Source organism: Mastomys coucha, unplaced genomic scaffold (genome assembly GCF_008632895.1).
Source record: "Mastomys coucha isolate ucsf_1 unplaced genomic scaffold, UCSF_Mcou_1 pScaffold20, whole genome shotgun sequence".
Taxonomy (NCBI): Eukaryota; Metazoa; Chordata; class Mammalia; order Rodentia; family Muridae; genus Mastomys; species Mastomys coucha.
This window is the reverse complement of record NW_022196903.1, coordinates 20,783,852-20,807,831: the sequence shown is the minus strand read 5'-3', so window position 1 is coordinate 20,807,831 and position 23,980 is coordinate 20,783,852. Positions and strand designations below refer to the sequence as shown.

Below are 23,980 nucleotides of genomic sequence, written 5' to 3'. Positions count from 1 at the left end.
TGAAACAATATGATCATCAAATTAAATGTTAAGGGTGGGTTAGATTCATTGAGTAAAACTGGATTGTACAAACACAGGTTGCTAATAAAGTAATGAACTGCGATTGAATGGAAAATTATTAAAAGATGAAATGCTACCTCATAAAAATGATATTTGAAAATTCACCATTTTGCAAGCATGAAGCTAAACACTGGTTTGTGAACAAACAATTGGTTTCTAAATATTTGATAAAGAATAATGTTCTTACCCATTTCTAGTTACTGCCTTACTAATTGCAAAGTTGGAAATTAGTTCAGAGTAGAGTAATGCTGAATACCCTCTCCTCACCTGCACCAGTTCCCTCCACTGCAGGGCAAGCCCCTGTCTAATAGACTTCTTCCTAGATTACATAAGAGCCAGTGTCACAAAGGAGCCTCTCTGCCCAAAATGCATTCCTCAATCTGAGCAGGAGGAAATACTAGCCAGACCCAAATGATGCTTACTCAGCAGCGTGAGTTCCTCATTCCCAAGTCCGTGTCATGAAGTGGACGTGATAGACTGGGGGGCCATTTCAAGTTAGAATTAATGTGACAAATATTTTGCATTGTCAAGATTAGAGCAGAAAAGTCTAATCAATTGGAAAGATTTAAGTACCTGAAAATTGTATAATAGTATTAAATCCAAGTTGATTATCTTTGAAACAGTTACTACAGTTATTTCAGTGAAACAATTGTTTTTCATGAAATACTGAAGTGTATTAGGAAAGACAAAGAATGGAAGCTACTCTCAATAATTCAGTTACAAAACTGTAAGGAGAGAAACAAAGGTAGATGCAGAGACTAGTATATTACAGTAGGTAGATCTTTTTGAAGCATATCAGGACATCTTTATGGTCTCACAATTTTTATTTAAGTTTGAAACTAATAGGAAGTTCAAATATTTTAAAAGATCACCTCCAAGGTGAAATGAGGCATGTATTCATTTTACTTTAAGTGGATCAGGTCTGCACAACATGGGTGTTTCACACAGCACTTAGCCACTTAGCACAGGAGGGAACCTGTATTCTTTGAATGTCTCTGTTGCATTAGAGCTATGTGTAAAGGCATTTTCCTTACTGAGGTTTGTAGGGCCTGGGGAAGTATTAGCACCCTGAATTAAATAGTAGGAACTGAGTCAAAGCAGTTGCTTTAAACTGCTTAAGGTCAACTCATTTCAGTTATCCCAAACCTTGCAGTTTTCTATTTCCCAGGCATTTCCTCCCACTGCTCTTTCTTCTGTTGTTGACTCTGTTTGCTTCCCCTCTCCCACATCCTCCTTTCCTGCCTCTCCTCTTGCCCCTTTCTGCTTATAAAATGAATCCCTTTTCTTTCCCATACTGCATGACTGTGATAATTGAATTCTCCGAATCTCCATTTCTGTTCTCACATTCTGATTCTTTAATGAAAGAGGATTCAATAAGTCTTGAATTTGAGATACCCAGGACTGTGTTACCCTGTGTGGCAGATAATTTTTATTTAGCAAATACATTTTGTTAATGTTTGATAAAATCCAGTTGGCATGTAAGCTATGACCTATTGCATTGTCTGAGAAGTTGATGGTGAGCTGATTGACACTTTATACAGGTAATATTCATTTTCTTGTTAAAATGATCTATCAAGTTTCCTGTAAGTTAGTTCATGGAAATTTCTGTTACTTCTACATTAACATACATAAGCACATAGTATTTAATGGTATGAAGATGCCTAAGCACATGGTATGTACTTAAATTAGCCCTTGTTCCAGTTGCTCAGCATGTGATTTAAGTTTGATGAGTATCTGCTGTGTGCCTGGTACTGTTTCCATCTAGAAACTGAACTGTAGCTGAGATTGGTTTTATAGTAAATCTTTGCTTCAGGAGAATTCATGCCGGATGTAGCTAAGACTCCTGTACATTAGTTACTCTGATTTAATGTAAAAATTCTTTACAGTACTTACAAATCACCAATATTTAGAGAAAACACCACTGTGTGCCATTTTGAAGCAAAAAGCTCCTCAACAATACAGAGTCCGCGCCAAGCTGAGATCGTACTTGCCCAGAAGACTCTCGCAGTCTGTTAAACTTCTTTGTCCTCAATGTCATTCATTGTAAGTACTTCCCAAAATTAAAACAAAGAAGCAAACAAAAACCGTTCATGTCATATTGTTCATTATTTATATATATGCATGTCCATATGTGTGTATGGTTGCCTGTATGTGAAGTTTTAAGTTCTAAAATAAGTAAATTATGATTTGATTAATTTGTAGTATTTTAAAAGAATGCTGATGACTTATAGGGGAAGTACTAAATTCCTCCAAAAACTCCTTCTGTGTAGTGTATAATAAATAAAATAGTCTATTTGCAGGCTTAAAATTCAAGGTTTAGTAGGTTTGATACACTATAGTAGCTATAACAGAAAATTTTCTGTTATGCTGAATAATGGTAATGTAATAAGTACAATGTCTTGCTTCCAAACACTAGTTAATGTGAATATATACATAGAATTTTTTGTAATCTTATTAATATGAATTCATCACAAGACACGTTTAGATAATGAATTTTATCTCCTGTTACCCTCTTTAATATAATGTACCATCTTCCCTTGAAATATAGAAAATGCTGTTTTGGAGAAACAGAGTCCATGAAAATCTCCATCAGGATAGTGTCCGTCGAGCTCAAGCTCTAGTGTGCTGTCACATAAAGCCCAGCTGTACTTGTACCTATAATATGTGTGTATGCGTGTTATTTGTTAATATAGCTCTAGAATAGTGTGTGTTTTTTTCCTTACAAAATTTGAGATTGTAGCATTTGTAAAGAAATTTGATCCTTAAATCCAAGGAATCTGTTTTCGGCCCACATGGTCTTACCTGGAAATTACGATTAAACTATAGAAATAAAGCATAAGGCATCTTACTGAGTGTGAGAGATTACCTGGAGTTCCAAACAGCTGCTGACAGGATTAGGATAAGCACTTAGACCTTTTCTTTCTTTTCTTTTTTTTTTTTTATTTATTTTCTCTTTTTTTTTTACACTCCAGATTTTATCCCCCTCCCAATCCACCCACTGACTGTTCCACATCCCATACCTCCTCCCCTGACCCCAACCTCCGACCTCCCATGGTTGCCTGTTTCCAACATGATCTGTCACTTAGAACTTTTCATTCTAATCCATGCCATTTATACTCCATGAATATTTGTGACTTCTATGACATATTACTAAAGATGAGTGAAGTTAAACTATTTTAAAGTAGGTACCTTGTAGCAGAGAGATTAACTGGGGTGCAGACAGAGCTACTTGTATAGCTGTCTACCAGCAGCCTGGTACTGGGAATAACTATAACCCGGGGCTCCAACGCAAGCCTGGGCCAAGGAGACAGGACAGCAGGTAAAGATGCCTGCTGACAGGCCTGTTGACCTGACTTCTACACATCACCATGGCATGTGCTCACCAACACAGTCAGCCTATGCCCCAGTTAGGACACAGATTTACCTTGCTATACAATGTTGAACATATATTGAATAAAATTCGTTAAATCTGAAAAATGAATTATCTCCTTAATTTAAGAAACTAGAGCTGATTTAATATGCCTATGAGATATTTTTAAAAATTTGTCCCACATCCACTTACTTTGTGTGCATATCATGTGTATACCTGGCACCCACAGAGATCAGAACTAGAATTATGGATGGTATTGTAGCTTCATATGGGTGCTGGGAAGCGAACCTCAGTTTTATGCAGGAGTAGCAAGTTTTAACACTTGAGTAACCCCTAAGATTTTTTTCCTTTGGATGACTTATCAAATTAGAATTTATATATAGTATTTCTGATTCTTCATTATCAATAATTTTAGGCAAGAAGTTCCACATGAGTACAATTTAGATAAAATTTTGCAAGATGCTGCAACTGAAGCTCCAAACATCAAGCTGCAAGCTACATCATGGTATGATTCAGAGGTCTGGACCACGGAGGACCAGGGAGGACGGCAGGTCGCTATTCATTTTGTGAAAAAGGATAGCATTCTCCCGCTTCCAAGTGAATGTCTAATTTTGATAGAAGGTAAAAGACTTATTATTAGGTTTTAGATTATTGTCTTGCAAATTAATTATGTTAACTATGCCTTATGGGCACCTAATAAAATACTGTTAATTCAAATTCCCCAAAATAGTACATCAGCTAGATCCAAATATGTATAACCATTTACCTGAATTGTGCATTTTCAAGTTATGAAAACTTGCACTTATGTACCTTGTTGGGTATCTGTTCTGTAATCTTGTCAGCTTTGAGCAGGTCTAGTTGGATAGTAATGTAGTAAAAAGGCTGGTTGCTATGTATAGCTAATGTAATCTTGGCCTCTGGATGTCACTGTTGTTTTATAAAAATGGGATAAATGTCCTCTACTAATACAAGTCAAGGAAAAGACCCTTGAGAAACCATGGTAATGACAACTTTAAAAGGATGGAATTATACTATATTTAATTTTCTGGGTTTTTTAATCTAATTTTTATGTTAGAGGTTTGTTTTGTTTTATTTTGTTCATTTTATTTTCTTTTCTTTCTCCTGCTGAATTTGTTTTCTTCTAAATTTACAATTCCCTTTCTTTGTCATTCTTTGTAGAATTTGCTGTATCTCATGTGTTACTTATATCTCATATCTTGCTCCAGTTATATTTGCGTTATTTATTTATTTATTTACTTACTTATTTATTTAAAGGAGGAAGGCTCTGTGAAATCTCTAAACTATCCAGCAAGTTCCACAGTGTGATCCCTGTGCGGTCTGGCCCTGAGCACCTGGAGCTCCTCGACCTTTCAGCCCCATTCCTCATACAGGGCAAGGTGCATCACTATGGGTATGTGGTCAGCTCAAGATCTTGGGTTACAGCTGTCTCGTGGCTTGCCCCCCAGGCTGTCCTATTTGCAGTAGGTACTTACTTGTACTAGTTTGTCGTTAGAAATAGTTCCCAAGCTATAATGATTGCATTAGAATCATACGGATACAATACAGGTTCAGTAAACTCTTCTTGAAATGTTGTTTTAATCTTTTCCAGTCAAGTGTGTAGCATAACACTCACATGCTAGGGAGAGATAGCAAATTCAGAATTTGAATGGATAACAGGATTGTTAAGGTAGGCAACTGTGTGCTGGATGCTATATTCACTAGGTTAAATGTATTGATGTAACTTCATTGTGAGTTCAAGAGCATCCATACTAAATTTTTCTTGAATAGTTCTATTCTAGCACATGTATATACATACACCTATACATACTCTGTATGCATGGTAAATCACAGTGGGTATAAGACTGAGTATTGTCTTCCTAAGTCATATCCTAAATTTTGTTTCTTTCGTAAGAATTAAGTTGCTACCTAAAGGGACAGTTCAGAGTTGCAAGTCCAGTTAAGTGAATTACATAGCTGCTGAGCTTGTACCTTGCAGAGAGTCACTGCCACTGAAAACCAGCAGAAAGTGCAAGGTCTATAGACCTGGAAGGAAGAGGAAATAAAGCGCCCTTTACCGCTGATGAAACAGTTACCCTAAAAACACCATTTTGAGAAGCCTTGTTCTACAGCCTGGATAGATCCTGTCTTCTCTCCCTCTCTCCCTTTCCTTCTCCTAAGGTGTAGCTAGGTTTGTTAGTCATTATTACTAATCAAACTAAATTTAGATTTTCATTATAAAATTACTTTCTGCCATTATCAAAGGTAGTTGATTGTGGTCCTTAGAGTGACCAGTGAGCTTTGTCCTTTGTTTTGTTTCATACATAATGGATGGAAACCTTCAACAATAAAGTAAAATTAATTAGTAACTATTTTTGCTCTAAAGCACCCAGTGTCTCCATATCTTTAAACTTTCTGTAAGACTTATATGCCACTTAGTTGAAATATCAAAACCTGAATATGGGCTTACTAAAAGCAATATTTTAACCTAAACTATTATTTGTTCTCACCTTTCATTCAGAATAATTTTTTCTTATTGTTTTGGTAAAGCTGTGGCCCTCAGATACTGCTATCAAACCCATAAATTCAAAGAGTTCCTGTAACTTCTCTCCTGAGTCTTTTTGTTTTAACAAGAAAACTCATAACCTAATTTATTATTTGATTTAGAGTCCAATTGCTGAGTCTCAACATAAAAGCTCTAATCTCAAACCCATTATCTTAGTTATTGTTCTGTTACTGTGAAGAGACACCATAACCAAGGCCACCTATGATAGAAACCATTGAATTTGGGGCTTGCTTACAGTTTCAGAGGCCGAATCCATGCTCATCACAGTGGGGTGCATGGCAGCAGGCAGGCAGGCTTGGTGCAGGAGCAAAACTGAGGACTCCCATCTTACCTGCAAGTTGGAGTTAGAAAGAGCAAGAACGGGCCAGGTGTGGGCTTGTGATACCTTAAAGTCTACACCCAGTGACACACCTCTAGCATGGCACAACATCTCCTAAGAGTTCCTTCATAGTCTACCACAATGAATCCAAGCATTGAAATGTATGAGCCTAGGGGGCCTTTCTCACTCAAGCCACCATACCCACAGTATCTTTAATTGCTTTTATGTAGAAAGCTATTCATAATTCTCTTGACACAAGCATACTACAATATAGACAATGTTATGTTTTTTATTTAGTAACTGACTTTGTAAAACTGTCCATACTTGAATAGGATGTGATAATTAGATGAATTTGATTATATTTAAATATTTGCTGTTTTTCATTTATTCATTTCAGATGTAAACAGTGTTCAAGCTTGAAACCTATACAAAGCCTAAATTCTCTTCTTAATAAAGGACCATGGATTCCTTCCTCTGTGGCAGAAGGTAGATAAATTGCTATGTTATATAATTTCAATTCTCCCTATCATCTCACTGATTTGTTCTTTAATATGTATTGTTATTTTTGGCAGAACTAGCCTGTTTGCTAAGTTGAAATCTGTTTACAGTAATTATATTGAGAATGAGGACTGAATGTTTAAATTGCTTGCAAATATTTCCAAGCATCGTAATCACATACATATTTTAGTACTTGCTCATTTGTTTTTCATTTAATCATTGATTGCAAACATAGGTCCTGAGCAAATCTCTCTGACGCTATAGTACCATTGGAAGAGATGTTGAGATGACTGTTACATTCCTCCCAAGTCCTTAGCCAGGGGAAAGGAGTCTTTTTCTCTTACACACATCACTGATCACCTTGCCCATGTATATGGCTCCCAGGACCAGGGCAATTTTTAGACTGTCCTTGATCTTGAAGCCAAGTCTGCCTATGCACAAGTTACATGGACCATGTCCTGTCATTAGTGTATGTATCCATTCAATCTTCTATAAGGAAAACAATCTAGGTTTGACAGTATCTAGTGCCTCCATCAAGTTTATGTTTTAAAGCCAATACTCTCTCCCCCTTTATCACTTTTCCTCATTCCGTACTCCTTTATCTCATCCGTAAGCATTCTACTCGGCCAATTATCTTCTCAGAAATTATCTTTCAAAGATATTGACAGCTGTAGGTTCCATTTGGGAAACTCAGAATAGTTTTTTTTTTTTTTTTTTTTTTTTTTTAAATGATCACCCAGATTCTTTCTGCTAGACTGGAGTTTTGTTTTATAAAATATTTTAAATGGATGTATGTGCACTTGCGGGGGGTTGCTTTTTATATGTAGCTCTGTGATATGACTGTCATACCCTGCAGTCCATGTTACTTTGAGCTGGGTAATCAATCCCCTTTTGCATTTCTCAGCATAGTTTTTGAGTTCACCAGTTTTGTTCCAGTATAACCTCTTGGGGCATTTTGAAGCTCCACACTCTGTTTCTCTTTTACTGCTATTGAATACTAAAATTCTGTCTGTTGCCAATTTATTCTTCTGACTTGTCTGCCTGCTTAATTAATTCTACTAGAATGTGGGCTTTGTGGATTGAAGGTGATATAACATCCCATATATCTATGTGGTTTCTTCAACTTTTCAATAAGAGGATGTTAACCCTAATGGCCGATTCTCATGTGATTTGGTGCATCTAATTTATTCATTCTTGTTCAGCCTAGCAAATTAGGGAATCCCAGATTCTAACAATTTTGTTCTTTCAGCCAAAGAACATCTCCTTAAAAAAAAAAAAAAAAGAAACTTATCTATTCTCATAATACAAATAGGAATAAACTAAGAAAGACACTGAACTGCATGTTCCTTTTTAGAATGCTCTGTAATTTTAGTTTGACTTTTCATATTATTAGAATGCAATGTGTTACATTTTATTAACACTTTTTATGGTTTCTATCAAGTATTAAGATACAATTGCTTACATCACGAGGCTATCCCTATATAAACACATTGGTGTGCTTCATGAATTTAACAAATTAATACTGGAGCAGACAGTTCCTAAGTACACATTTTCTTTCTCTTATAAATTCTCTTAGTAAGCATCATTTGTCGCTACATAATAGAGCTCATCTTATAAAACGTCTAGTTGCCAGACATAATGTGCTTTTTGCCCTCCCCAGTCCTGGGCATTGTGCTGCTGCAGTATGTGTTTGTTATGGCTTTCACTCTGGATGACGGAACAGGAGTATTGGACGCTTACCTCAAGGATTCTGTGAGTAACAGAACTGCTAAATGTAGTTCACTAAAATTTTATGTTTAAATTTTTTTATATATTCATACTTCTTAGTTTTACCTCAGTGCAAATTATTGAGAACTTTTAAAGCCTAGAGTTCAGCTTCTCTTTATTTTGTTCTTAGAAGGATTTAAAATTACTTAAAGTAGATAAATAAAATATGACCACATAAATCCAATATCGTATCTTTGCCTTTGATTTTTATTATAAATCATATTTTAAGTTGGACAAGTAATCAGAGCTTGAGGCATCATTCTCCCTGTCATACAGAAGTTCTGCTACTAGGAAGCAGGCAGCCACACTGCCATCCTCTCACTGTGTTTTGTAAGGCTCCACACATTGATCTTAAAATAGATGAAGTCACTTGATACGCAAGTATTGTTGTATAAGTTGCAGAGAATCCGAGCCAATGCTCTCACTGCTGACACTCATAGTTGCCCAAGGACTAGTCCCTGAGGCCACCCTTAGCTTTGATCCTTTGATCATCCTCTCCATATAATCAGAACCTGCTATTTCCCTGTGCTGTGTGGAGTCCTGACAATGAGGAAAGATTAACCTAGGCCCTGATGGGACTTGCCATATATGTTTTCATTCAGAACTGACTGCCCATGTGGCTGGTGACTCTCTTCCTGGGGTAAGGCTAATGATGCATGTCCTAAACTCTTCAACCTCAGATGACATTGTTAGATGTTTGAGAGTAACCCGTAGTTCCAGTAGGCACAGTCAAGTCAGGCTCTCAGGGCATGAAACACTAAAAGCTAAGAAGAAGACCAGCCATTTACTAGGGTAAAAGGGTTTTCTTATTTGAGGGATGAGAGGTGTTCTAATTTATATAAATTGCAAAACAATCCAAGTTAAGGTCAAGAAATTTTCTTCTGTTTTCCCAATTCATCCATACACTTAAGTGAATATTTACAGGCAGCTGCTGTGTGCCTCGTGTGTTGAAAATAGAATAAATAGCAAAGCAAGAAAATTTTCTTCTCTGGAACCTAAATTAGAAGAGGAAAGAAAAATAAGTGCTTGTTTTCTTAATGCTAGACTCTATCATATCTCACAATAGATTTACTTCCTGGGGTACAAAGATCCCATCAGCACTGCTGCATGACCTTGTTGTGTATGTGAGTGCATCTCAAAGCTCTTCTACCATTAAAGCAGTGAATCAGGTTTTCACTTAGACAAGTATTCCAATTTATAGATCCTACAACCTTAGTAGACTAATGAGTATATTAGGTCATTTTAGCAAATTAGATGTTGAAATTCTGTGCATTGAAGCTTTTTCTTTTTTATTTATATAAATGTTTTGCCTCTATGTATGTCAGTTATCCATGTGTGTGCATGGTCCATGTGGAGGTCACAAGAGGGTATCAGACCCCTGCAACAGGAGTTTCAGGTGGCTATTAGCCACTTGTGTAGGTACTAGGAATCTAACCTGAGTCCTCTGGTAAAGGAGCCAGTGCTCTTAAACATTGAGGCATCTCTCTAACCGCACATTGAAGTTTTTTTTTTCAAAAGATTAATATTTCCTGTGTTTGTCATTTTTAGGAAAACTTTTTTAAGATCCCAGCATCCGAAGTCCTCACTGATGACAACCTTCAGAGAAATCTGGAAATGATCATGGATATGATATGTCCCCCAGGAATTAAAGTTGGTAGGCATTAATTAAAAGATGCCACCACACCCTCCCTCTCTGTTTTCTTAGAAAAATACCTAGCATGTTTCAAATCTGTAGCCTGGAAGTAAGCCAAGTGTGAGTCCAGTTGTAGAAAAGTAACTGTTACCCATATTTTGGTGAGATAGTAGCTGAAATAAATAAAAATAAAGGAGTGTTAAAATAGTTTGAAATACACTTAAAACATAGCAGCTTTGATCACAGTACATTTGACTCTTATTTTACACTTACAGCATTCAGACATTGAAGCTGTAATTATACAAAGTGGATGCAATTTCTACACGAAACATGTCCTAAAAATAATCTGCATTTATCTTGACTTATTGATGAGTTTTCTTTTCTATGTTAATGGACTTCTGAATTTTAAATTTTTACTTTGCAAAATTTATGAGCTTTAGTTGTTTCTGCACAAACACTGGCTTGTCAACATGCTCCTGTCCAGATGAAGTTATACCAGTTTTGACTGCCACCATGTCCTTCTGTGACCAGAGATTCTGTTTCTCTACAATGTACAGTTCTAACAGTCATGCATAGAAGTGTCTCACACTTTACCCTTGCTGACATTAGGGCCATACCAGATGCTGTCAGACCGTCCTGAGCCTTCTGTTGATGTTAGAAATGAATCTGAACTCTTTTCAGAGTGTAGAGATGGCACCACCACTCCTGCCAGTATGGTGAGGGTCCATAACTACATCCTACAGGGCAGGTCACATGTTAACACTCAGGCTGACTTGATCTGAAGTTCAGGATCCATTTCTTTCCAACTCATCAAAGAAAAGTCAGGGGAGGCCAGTAAGCACTCAGCACTGGAAATGTGGCAATGTGGCTGAGGTGGGAATGTGGCTGAGGTAGGATTGTGACAGCTGTCTCTGCTGTTGGGTGTCCTGTAATCCCAATCATGTTCATCTGTTCCTGGGGGAAAAATTAAAATTAGTCAGCATTACCAGTTCTGTGCTTAGTTTACTTTCTAAATGATGTTTCCTTTGATCTGTAGATGCATACCCATGGCTAGAGTGCCTCATCAAGTCCTACAATGTCACCATCGGAACAGAGAAACGAATTTGCTACCAGATTTTTGATACCACAGTTGCAGAAGATGCTGTCTAGTGCTACTGTTCTGTACAGTGTGTATGGACTTTTACAATTTTAGAAAAGGTCTTGACACTCTGAGAATACCAGAAGACACTTTGCTATTGTAAAAAAGTGTTTTATCCTTTTTCACTTTTTTTTGTTTAGTTCTTTTGTACAAAAAATATCTTACTGTTATTTATGCTGTCTTGTGAACATGTCAAAAGTCCCTTGTCATCATGTCTGGGAAGGTACGAAATTAGGCAGCGCTGGTTGGGGAGAACCAGGCTTTCTTGGCTCTCATTTATAAAACATTGGGATCTAATTTTCTTTCTTGCCATGCCCACTTATCTACACCAGTAAAGTCTGCAGTATCAGGGTTGAAAGCCTGATCATGGATCAGAGTCATTATGACTTCAAAGGGAGTTTGTGCCTCCTGGGTATTCAGTCAGTCGTTGGCATCTCCTAACTCAGTCGTATTCCAGATTAGTCTTTCCAGTCGTCAACATGTCTTATTCAGGCATAAAGGTACCCCAGGAAATGATTCGTAAATAGCTAAAACTTAAGATTGGGCATTGTTCCCTGGCTAGCACAGTGTTCCAATATATCTACCAAGCTGTCGTTAGCTTGGAATTTCTCACATGGAAGACAGGGTGTCCTTAGAGTTAGCAACAGAGGTCAGGCACTATTGCTACTGTAAACATAGAATTCTCAGAGCAGTCCCACAGAAGACAGAATTGCTTTACATACCAGAGAGTAATTGAAGGGCTTCCCTCACTTAAGAACATTCTCAGGAATTGCTAGATTGGGACTTCCTAGTGCTTGCCTCCAACAGACCCAGACAATTAGCTTGGGACTGTAAAGATAGCCCCAGTGAGAAGGGCTCTTCTGCTTTGCACCTAGATGCTGACCGTCACTTGCCTATGTGTTCTGTCTTGATGCCTGATCTTACTGACCTTGATGTGGCCCCCACTTGCCTATGTGCCCTCGCCTGCCTACGTGACTTTTGTCATTTGCCCTGTTTTCTGTATACTATATAAGCCTGGTTTTCATTTTGTGCACAGACTTATACATTCAGATTCGAGAGAGAGCATTCGAGCTTCATGCAGTCCTCAGCCCCTCTCCCCCTCCCATAGCGCTTGGGTCCTGGGGGTGGGGGGGCGCACACCTGTCCAGAAGAGGTGGCTGCTTTAGACCCAGTGTGTTTCAGGTGGCCTCAGATGTACCTCAACTGCTGAGCTGCCAGATTTTTCATTTCTCTTTTGTAGTGACTGTAAAAGCCTGATGCCATTTTTAAGAAATATACTCCGACTCAGCATTTCCTTGTGTCGACTCCGTTTGTCACTCGCCGAATTTTTTGTCCACCTGACCAGAACTCTCATCCTGTGGAACAAGTGGTCCCCGCAGTGAACCCGGTCTGTGGCACCTTCTATGCTGTTTGGTGGTTTTTTGTTTTTTTGATTTTGGGTTTTTTTAATACAGAAAAATCTGCTTAGCAACTTATGAACGAATTCTCCCTCTGCATCCACACGTGAGTATCAGGTTAACTGAATGCTGGTTGAACAAATGCTTGTCTCAGTGAGCCCAACTATACTGATCTACTTTTGGAAGACACGACAGAATGCCTTATTTGGGTGCTCTTGCTGCCCATTCATCTCTTTGAACCAAATAGTATGTTTGACCTTCAGCTTTTCTCTGGAATATTAGAAGTTATTTCATTGTATACCAAGCTAATAAAATGATGAGATTTATGATTTTTTGTGAATCATCTGTATCTTATCTTTTTTCAGTAGTCTTATGTAAAGCATTCCTACATTTCATTATTGAGGTATTAACACAATTGAATGTTCTGCATTTTGTTCAACAGTGTTTATCAGTTTATAGGGTTTGTTTTTACTCTCTTTAGAAAACAAACAGGTAAGGAAAACAAGCCATAATACCAAAAAAAAAAAAAATACATACACACATATAAAAGCAATCTGTGAAACAAAATCATCAAAGGCCATAACATACAAACAAAAGTCCCATACGACAGAAAGGAAGTGAGGGGGTGGAATCCCAAATAAAGCAATATGAAACGAAAATGTCTACAAAATACCATTGAGTTTGTTTTTTGTTAGCCATTTACTTCTGGGTTAATATTACTAGTGAGACTCCACTGGAGAAAGCTAGGTGTTTCCTTGCCAGTGGTCACAAATTGAAAATACTTTCTTGGTTATGGTTGGGAGTCCATATCTAGTTTCACTGAGCACTGGGACCCTGTCTGGCTTAAATCTATATAGGCTTTGTACATGCAGGTAGTCTCTGACCTCGTGTGTGTTAGTCCTGTTATGTCTACAAGGCCTTGTTTCCTTAGTGTCCTCCATCCCCACTGGCTCTTACAGTCTTTCTGCATCCTCTTCTGTATAATTCCCTGAGCCTTTAGGGGAGAGGTTTGATGAAAACATCCCATTTAGGGGTGCCCATGCTTTTGGGATTGGCCAACCAATTTCTTCTTTAACTTGAGATCCATGCCACAAGAGAGCCCATGGTATATACTACCTAGAGTGTCAGGAACTAGAGACTGAATAGCCCAACGACCTAGGGTAGACCCAAACAAAACAATGGGAAAAAAAATCAATGAAATAATTTGTAATGGCATACTGCTATATTCATAGATCTGTGCCTTCACTGATTTGGAGTCCCAGTGGGATATTTTCTTTTTCTTCCTCCTTTCTTCTACATGTTTGGCCAGCATTATTTTTTTGAAGATGCTATCCTTTTCTCAAAGTATATTTCTAGCTTCTTTATGAAAAGCCAAGTGTCCAAAAGTGTGTAGATTTATGCCTGGGTCTTCAATTCAGTTCCATTGGTCAAAGTTTCAGTTTTATGCCAATACCATAATGTTTTTATTACTGAAATTTTTAAAATCTAGGGTGGCGATACTTTCAGCATTTCATTTACTATTCCGGATTATTTTAGTTATTTTCTTTTTTTTATTTTTTATGTTTTCCATATGATGGTGAAAATTCCCTTTTCAAGTTCTCTGAAGACCGAATTTTGATGGAGATTGCACTGTATCTGTAGATTGGTTTTGGTAGGATGGCCATTTTTACTATCCTGCCAATTCATGGGCAATGGAGATTTTTCCATCCTTTCATGCCTTCTTCAATTTCTTTCTTCAGTGTCTTAAAGTTGTTATTTTACACGTCTTTCACTTGTTTAGTTAAAGTAACCCAGGATATTTTCTCCCTGAGAATATTTTGAAAGGTAAATTTTTCTCTGATTTCTTCCTAAGTCCATCTGTCATATGTATATAGGAAAGTTACTGATTTTTGTGTGTTGGTTTTCTGTCCTGATACTTTACTGAAGGTATTTATCAGCTGTGATTCCCTTGTGGAGACTTTTGGATCTTTTATAAAATCATATCATCTACAGATAAAGATACCTTGACTTCTTTTTTTTACCCCTTGATCACCTTCAGTTATCTTGCTAAGACTACAAGTACTATATTTAATAGATATGAAAAGAGTGGGTATGTTTTCTTATTCTCAGTTATACTCGCTAGATTTATGTCAACTTGACACAAAATGAGGTCATCTGGGAGGAGGAAACCTTCATAAGGTCTGGCTATAGGCAAGCCCGTAGAGTATCTTCTTAGTGATTGATGGGTGAAGGCCTATCTCATCTGAGCTGGTGGTCCTGGGTTATATAAGAAAACAGGCTGGGCAAGCTCTGTGGAGCAAGCTTAGTAAGTAGCACCCCTCCATGCCTTCTGCATCAGTCCTGAGTCTAGTTTTTCTCCCTGTTTGAGTTCCCCTTCTGGCTTCCTTCAATGATGGAATGGCTAAAATGTGTAAGTGCAAGCCCAATAAGCCCTTTCCTCCTCAACTTGCTTTGTGGCCATGCTGTTTGTTTCTTCGCAGCAATAGAAACCCTAGCTAAGACATTGATTTTATTTGAAATGCTTTGAGTGTTTAAATAGATGTTGGCTGTGGACTTGCTGTAAATGACTTTTATTACATTGATGTATCTCTTTATTCCTAGTCTTTATAGAACTTTATCATGAGTGGATATTGGGTTTTGGCAAAGCCTTTCCTGAATCTAATGAGAAGATCATGTGGTTTTTCTCCTTTAGTCTTTGTATGTGGTGGATTATGTTTATTGTGCTATGTATGTTGAACTCTCTCTGTATTTCTGGGGAGAAGCCTACGTGATCATGGTGGCTAATCTTTTGAAATGTTCTTGGATTCAGTTTGCAAATATTGTAATCTATGTTCATATATGAAATTGTACTGTAATTTTGTTTGTTGGGTCTTAGTGTGGTTTAAGTATTAGGTTTATTGTGGGATCAAAAAGAATTAGACAGAATTCCTTCAGTTTTAATCGTATGGAATAATTTGAGAAATATTGGCAGTAAATCTTTGAAAGGCTAGTAGAATTCTACTTTAAATTCACCTAGCTCATGGATTTTTGGTTGGGAGACTTGTATTTACTGCTTCCATTTCATTAAGGGTTATGAGTCTGAAGTATGTCCTTATGATTCTCTGGATTTCCTCTGTATAATTATCTCTCCTTTTACATCTCTAATCTTACTAATTTCGATCTTTTCTCTTTCCTTTTTAGTTAATTTTGCTAAAGGTTTATCATTCTTACTGATTTTTCTCAAAATTTCTTAATTTCCTTGGTTCCTTGTAGTTTTTGTTTGTTTATTTGTGTCTGTTTTGTTGATTTCAGCCCTAAGTTTATTTATAGTGATGGCTATTCTTAGTTGCTGACTAAACTACATCTAGAATTACTGGGTACAATTGTACCAGATGGATATTTTGTTAAGTCACTTAAAGTGGGTAGGCCCAATTTTATTCTGGACCTTTTGAGGAGGAAAAATACAACTTTAATTCAGATTTGATGTGGAAAGACTAGCCTTTAATCTGGGCTAAACTTCCTGGTGGCAGCCTATATAAAGGATAAGGAAGAAGAAACTATCGCTATTTGCCTGTGAATTCTTGCTCATGTTGGCAAGCTCTTCTCTAGTATTAGAACTTCTTTGGAATTCTGACATATACTGAAGACCAGATGAGACGCTCAACCTGTGGGCTGAATAACTACTGGGTTCTTAAACCTTCTGTAGGTATACAGTCATCCTTGGACTAGCTGGACTACAACTTGTAAGTCATTCTGATACACACCCCACTCCTCCTCTTCCTCATTTATCCTTTTCCTCCTTCTTACTATTCCCTTCTTCCTCTTCTTCCTCCCCCCTCCTCCTCCTCCTCTTCCTCCTCCCCCCTCCTCCTCCTCTCCCTCCTCCCTCCCCCTCCTCCCTCTCCTCTCCACCTCCTCCTCCCCTTCCTCCTCCTTCTTCTCTTCCTCCTCCTCCTCTTCTTCTTTTGATTTTTTGAGACAGGGTTTCTTTGTGTAGCCCTGGCTGTCCTGGAACTCACTCTGTAGACCAGGCTGGCCTCGAACTCAGAAATCCACCTGCCTCTGCCTCCCAAGTGCTGGGATTAAAGGTGTGTGCCACCACTGCCTGGCTCCTCCTCCTCTTTTCTTCTTCCTCTCTCTCTCTCTCTCTTTCTCTCTCTCTCTCTCTCTCTCTCTCTCTCTCTCTCTCTCTCTCTCTCTCTCTCTCTCTCTCTCTCTCTCCCCTTCCCAACCTTCCCAATTATTTATCTATTTTTTTGCTGTTGAGTCATTTGAGTTTCAGTTATTCAGATATTGCTGTATATCACTTTGACAGACAGCTGAGGAAATTCTGAGATGCAGTTTCAAAGGTCCAGCCCCATGGTCATGTGACTTCATGCTTCCTGTCATGGGAAGCTTCACTTGGTGACATGTGGAAGAACAGGACTACTTTTTTTTTCTGATGACTAGGTAGGAGAGAGAGCCTTGGAATACCTTTTTTAATCATTTTATCCTTAAGTGGAACTGAACAAGAAAGATCTCCTGGGGCTGGCCCCCCAGCATTTAAGTATTTACTGAAAACTAAGAGATAACAGATCTGTGTAACTTAAAATAAGTGCACACATTTTGAAAGGTTCATTAATTTGCAGGTGTTGAGTGGAGTGCTATGGCTTGAATCTTGAATGTCCCCAAGGGACCACATATCCAAGGCATGTTGAGTCAGCTATGGCATCATTAGGAGGTTGTGGAAACATTAAGGTGTGCTTATAGAAGGAAGTTAGAGTGTGTGGTCTGTGTCCTGGAAGGGGATTTGGGGGCCTGACTTCTGCTTTTCTTATTCTTTTCATTCTCCTGCTGTGAGATGAACTGGCATCCTATGCAGTATACAGCATAGGTCTTTAAAACAACTGAGGGAGTTGGGTGGGAAGTGACCATGGACTGAAACTTCTAAGGCCATGAGCCAAAGTCAATATTTCCTCCTTATAAATTATTGTCACAGGTATTATGTCACAATAACAGAAATCTAACTCAGCAAAAAATGCTTCTATTCCAGATATTTAGTACTGACTGCATACTAAGTATTGTATTCAAATCCAAGTACATATTTGAACCTCACAACCAATTAATCAGACAAGACTAAATCCTGACTGAAAGACCAACGTGGTCATGAGTTTCTGAATGCTAGTCATGTGCTGAGTTCAGGTGATCTGGTAGCCACCACACCCTGGACTTTGAGATGAATATGGCCTAAGTCCCGCTTTAAAAGCTGAGGTAAATTGTAAAGCAAACCAGTGTGTTTTCTAGCACTATAGAAGGTTTCTAACATCTTAGTGATAACCCATCCCCCTGCTTATAGTAATCCTAAACTCCAGTTCCTTTGTACGTTGATGCATTTCTACTCCTACTTCCCATCTTCCCCCTTTCCTAACTTATCAGCTTTTGGGGGATAGTGAAAAATTGATGCTGTTGTTCAGGACCTATTAACTCTTGGTTCAAAATGTCCATCAAGCAAATATGTTTGAAATTGGTGACACTTTAGAGATTCAGGAGTAAGTCGAACATTTCTGCCTTCAGGAAGCAACTAAAGGATCAGGTACCACAATCTCATTCCAAATATGTCCATGTTGTGCTTCCGTTTTCTGAAGCAGCTGTGATTTCTGTTGCCTTTAAATAAGCTCACATTGCTGTGATTTCTTTGTTTATTGTGAGTTTTTCTTTTTTTCAGTTTTGGACAAAAGTTTCATCAACACATTATTTATCTAAAAGTGGCACATGCCTAGGACCCTCTATCAGGAGCAGTCATTGGGAAATTTTCATTTCTAGAGCAATTGGATGGTAATTCATTATGCTTATGCTGGATATCAATCCTTTATGTGCATGTTGCTAGAATCTTTGTTTTGATTTAATGTTATACAAATTTAAGTAAACAGTGTATGTACAGCATCTAACTCAATTTTCAGTTTCTGGAACATCTGTGTAGACACTATACGATTGTAGTTCTTCTCTTGGGATTTGTCTATTTCTAAGACAAAAGAATGTGCCTTAAAGCCTGGAGATGTGCACTTGCTTCCACTTTATTTGATTGGTCACTCTCGGTGACACTGCTTTGAATGAGCTATGAATGCCAGAATACTACATGTAACATTTCCATATGCGTACCATTTCTTCAATTCTCAATCACCTTGTGTTTTGAGGTATATACCAGAGAAGACCATCCAACTACTGTTTAAACCAATAGAAAATGTGCAAGCAAGTACACTGGGTTTTTGGGATCTTATTGTACCCCCTAGATCCTATCTGAGGGGAAAATGACACCATAATCTGACACATTGTTAACAAAGAGCAATTAGCCAGAAAGAGAACTACAGAAGCCAAAATGCAAGGTTAGTACATTTAGAGATTTCCGAGAACTATGAACTTTGATGGATTAGGTCTTTGTTTTTGTTTTGGCAGGTAGTACTGTCTGTGTGTTGAGTTTTATAGCCTCAATAACCCATCCATCATGGAGTCAGTTCTCATCATGCTAAGATCTGGGGAACTACTAAAGTCTAGGGGCCTGTAACCATTTCACAGTGCATGCTGTATATACACACGTGTATAAATATAACCTGCTAAGTCTTTTTGTTGCCCATATGTATATGATATCAGGGCTAGGCACATTGTCTTAGATAACCAATTAGGTGCTTATCCCTGGGAGAGGCTAATTCTGCTCTCTCAGCAATCATTAGTTGCCTAGAGTTCTTGATCTAGGGCTGGAACCCTGTGGGATTTTCCCCATCTGCATTAGCATATCTGTTCATAATTGCCATTGTTCTGGTCTTAATAATGAAACTATTTCTTGGAAAGGCTGTCACACCAGATTTTCAAGTGCCCTGGTTCTTCTTTCTGTATTACTTTTAAGGCATAGAAGCAGGAGTTGTGATTTAGATATATCAGTGGGGATAGGCTCTCTACAACCTTTTCATCTCTGTATTGTATCTTCTTGTGGCTTTTTCTGATAGTATACATTTGCTGTAAAGAGAAGTGTCTTTATTGTGTACTGTAATAACTACCCTTATGTCTGCAAATAAGGAAGGATAAGATTGTTTTATATTTCTGTAAAATTATATATAATGCATATAAGTCAATATATATAAATATATAATTCATGTATGAATTTTAAAAGAAATTGTGCCTCTTGAGTAGACAGTGCTTCCCACAAGAACCATAGACTAACAAAACCCCAGCACCAGGCATATAGGAAACCTCGTTTTTGTGGACAGGGCAGTCCAGCTGATTTCCAGTACATTATAACCAATTGCTGTTGCTCAGAAGTTGAAAATAAGCTCCAGTTGTTGAAGAACCCAATCAAGTGAAGATAAATGGCTCATATAGTTTGAGCTGAATCTAACCCAAAAGCCTCCTTCCTGTAATCAAGCTTCTATGGCATCAGAAAGTACTATGCAAGCTGCCAAGGGAGGGAAGAAATTGATAGTCCTTCCCAGCTGTGATAACTATGAAGCAAAACAGCATGGGAAAATATCTATAAAAATGCAATAGTAGTATTCATATGTCATTAATAACCAACAGCTCCTCTAATTGGACTTAGAGCCTGTCAACAAGGAGGGAAATCATGCCTGGTACTGGAAAACAAGTCAAATTCCTAGTGCTGGTAAGATCTTGGATCTTAAAAAAGAATTGACTTCTACTACTAGGCTAGACCAATGTATTGCCTAACTACATTCTAAATCTTGTCCTGACTTTGTTAGGGTTTTATTGCTATGAAGAGACACCATGACTACAGCAACTCTTATAAAGGAAAACTTGTAATTGGAGCTGGTTTACAGTTTTAGAGGTTTACTCCATTATCATTGTGGCAAGAAGCATGGTGGCACCCAGGCAAACATGGTGTGGGAATAGGAGCTAAGAGTTCTACATCTTGATCCACAGGCAACAGAAGGAAGACTGAGCTACACTAGGCAAAACTTGAACATAGAAAACCTCAAAGCCCACCTTTAAAATAACACTTCCTCCAACAAGGTCATACTCTCTAATAGTGCCACTCCTTATGGGCCAAGCATTCCAACACATGAGTTGGTAGAGAGCATTTCATCTCTCAGCTACAGATGGTTATAGTTGATAGAAGTAATATATGTCATTGAGAGCCTTAGACAATCAATCGAGTGTATGTAAAGTTACTCAGCGACTTACCTGATATCCCAGAGGAAGTCATCTTGGTTTGCTCTACAGTTTTCCATGTTCTTTCCCTAAAACATGTATATGCTTTTGAAATTAGAACTACCTTGTGGATCCATTACTACAATTTTTCTTTCACCACCTTCTATTTCTCATGTCCATGTTCAGAGAGGAAGAAGCCCATTGCTTATAATTTCCCAACCCAAGCTGGGAGTTCTGTAATTATTTTGTTTTGAAACCTATTGTGGTTTCTCCTAAATGTCTTATTTTCAGCTACTTTTGGAATTTTGAATTCTTATAAGAACACATCATTATTTCTGTGTTTTTAACCTTATAACTTTGTAGTTAATAATGTTTTTAAATTATTATTATTATTTTAATCTGCCTTTTGTCTTGTTTTTCCTATAAGTAAATCTGAATATCCTGGCCTGATTTTACCATATCTGCTACAGTGTTTTAAGGTTGTGAGTATTTTAGAGACTTATCTAATGCAGAATAGAACTTATATAGCACTGTTGCCTAGACAGATTAATGCATGGCAAATTCATGGAGACAGAAAATTAATGGAAGGAATGACATCATCTGTGTGGTTTTCACCAGGAATTTGAACTTAATTAAAGCAATGAGGACTTACCCCTAGAATAGCATTTTGGGGAAATAAAAGATATGTTCCTCTGCTCATGCCTTGGGATCTCTAGATGGTTTATAAGATATCCTCATTCACCAGGGAAGTATAAATTTAAACTAGTAAAATCTGGTTGAAATAATCTGTCTTTGCCTCTGAGTCCTGTGAACTTATGAACACTCATGTATAACATTATAGCTACACTGAAGTCAGGAAATCGTTCAGGAATGGTGTGTATTATTTTTTCCTTCAATGTTGTAGTTAAAACCCTTAAGAAATTTGAGATGAGTTAAAGTTTCAAAGTTGTGATCCTCTTACAAGGAGATAAATGTCCCTTCCTGGCACGTGTGTGCTTGATGGGTTGCAAAGTCTCCAGCTTCCATTATCATTAGAGACTCTCAGCTCTTGAAGCACTCATAGTTCAGTGGCTCTGCTACTTTTAGACTGTGGCAACATCTTAATGAAGTCTGCCTGTGTTTTGTACTTGGAATGTGGATCACAAAGTCATACATGGGGAGAAAGGAGAGAGAAAACAAATGAAACTGCTTGCATAGAGAAATTTATTTTGTTTTGATTCTTTAGAGAAATTGTATTGTCATGTATCTAATAATCACCAGAAAAAAAGCTCTTTGTACCTTGTGTTTTCTTTAGTTCATCTGCTTATTAACAGTATTTTTAAAGAGTTGAAGACTGTATCTGTTAAAAACGTTAACCTCCAATCATCTAGTAACAAAATATTTTTTCATATATTGTTGCAGTTTCTGCATCTGAGTTTTTAAAATAGCTTTTACTTTCTTTGAAATCAAATAAATTCCTAGAGAAAAAAAATAGGGCTTTACATAAACTCTTAGTTTTCAGATGAAATTTTTTACTTCCATTTAGTAGACAGTTCTCAAATTTAGTATTTTTCCAAACTTCGTTACTTCCTAAGTTGTTGTCTGTGGGAAGCCACTTCATAAGCACATCGCCATTACATGATGGCGATGACATCTGGCTTGCCGTTAGCATAAAAACGCCTTGTGCGCGTGTGCCTGTAAATCCCAACGATCTGCGGCGGAGTGCCTTTGGTCACGTCAAATGGCCTGATTGTCCCACAGCCTATTATGAGTCGCCACGTCTGAGGCAGGCATAGAGCTCTATATAAGGGAAGGGTTTTGAGATAGTCGGGGTCCTCCTCCTCAACTGAAGCTTGTGATCTCGCTCTCAAGATACATTAAAGCTTGTACTGCAGAAGGATCCTGTGTGTGCCGCGTTGTTCCTGCTGGCGGGAGATAGCGCGGGACAGTTGTCTGTCCCAAGTATCCATGACAGTTAATAAAAGTATGAACGTGTAGCTAATACCAGTTTCTTGTAGTATTATAGGGAAGATAAAACTGTTTTTGTGTGAAGATCTCACAACCCGAACTTTCCTCTCAAGTACTAGGATTATAAGCATTTACTACCATTCTAGCTCCAAAGTAAGATCTTTAAAAATCAAAATGAGTAACCTGTGGAGTCAGGTGAAAATATACTTTGTAGTAGAAGACCATTGTTGTAGGGTCTTTTGGAGGAAGTTGCACGTGCTTATCCCTTCTTAGATATGGTCTGTTGGATTTGGGGTGGAAGCCAAGAAAATGCACTTCAGATAAGGAAGCTTAAAAATTAAAGCTTTATTTTCCTAACATTCGGGGAGGTAGCTCATTTGTAATCTGTACTGTGTCTCCAAAGGGAATTTATACATATTTTAAGGTTGGGAACACAAGGTAGGGAGGTAGCTGCAGTGTTCTCCAACTGCATTTTTGACACTGTAGGTTAAGCATGGGAGTACTAGCTGGAGACTAGACCATATCCAGGGCAAAACTAGCTTTGGGGTCCTTAATTCTTTCTCCCAGACATTAAGTCTGGAGGTCAGAGTGGTAAGGGGCCAAAGGAGCAGGTCCGCTGCCTGTAGTTAATTCGGGCATAGCAGGCAATTGGTTGTATATTTTCACAACTTAGGCACCTTGGTTTAGATAACAGCAATTTCTGTATTCTTTACTGGCTAATAGTCAATTAAGAAAACATTTGAAGAAGTGGGATAAGTGTTCATTCCTAGACCCGAGAACATGAACTTCTTTGATCCTGCCAGGAAGATGAAAAAGTTTTCCCTGAGATGTAAACCCAGACAACTGTTTACAACAGAAGTTGTTCAGTATAGGCAAGCCCCCAGCTTATAGGGACTGGGACCTTGAACTTACTTTCTTCCTCTAATTAAATGGAGTCTGAAAATGGAATGGTATTACTTAGAATAAGTTTCCTCAGCATGTTCCCAACACTACAAAGGTAAACTTGTCCTCAAATGTTGAAATGACGTATATGTTTTTCTATACAATAACCAAAGTATAAATGAAGGTTAAAATAAAGAATACAGTGTGCAAAATGGGTATTTTAAAGGTTGGCTCATACATTTATATTCAGTTATTACTCATACAGGATGTGCCTGAAAATGACTTGATACA

At 37.8% G+C, this 23,980-nt stretch overlaps 1 protein-coding gene across 2 annotated transcripts in view; it reads left to right on the top strand.

Annotated features, from left to right (window-relative positions):
- The window catches only part of Pot1 (protection of telomeres 1), a 65,938-nt gene extending 54,200 nt beyond the window's left edge, over positions 1–11,738 (top strand). For both annotated transcript variants that reach the window (XM_031381306.1, XM_031381307.1), the window contains 7 exons: positions 1,947–2,103; positions 3,846–4,051; positions 4,706–4,841; positions 6,710–6,798; positions 8,471–8,562; positions 10,126–10,231; positions 11,247–11,738. In XM_031381306.1, the coding sequence (XP_031237166.1) occupies positions 1,947–2,103; positions 3,846–4,051; positions 4,706–4,841; positions 6,710–6,798; positions 8,471–8,562; positions 10,126–10,231; positions 11,247–11,359 (899 nt within the window). In that variant the 3' untranslated portion in view covers positions 11,360–11,738. The remainder of the gene's footprint in view (positions 1–1,946; positions 2,104–3,845; positions 4,052–4,705; positions 4,842–6,709; positions 6,799–8,470; positions 8,563–10,125; positions 10,232–11,246) is intronic.
- The last annotated feature ends 12,242 nt before the right edge of the window (positions 11,739–23,980 follow it).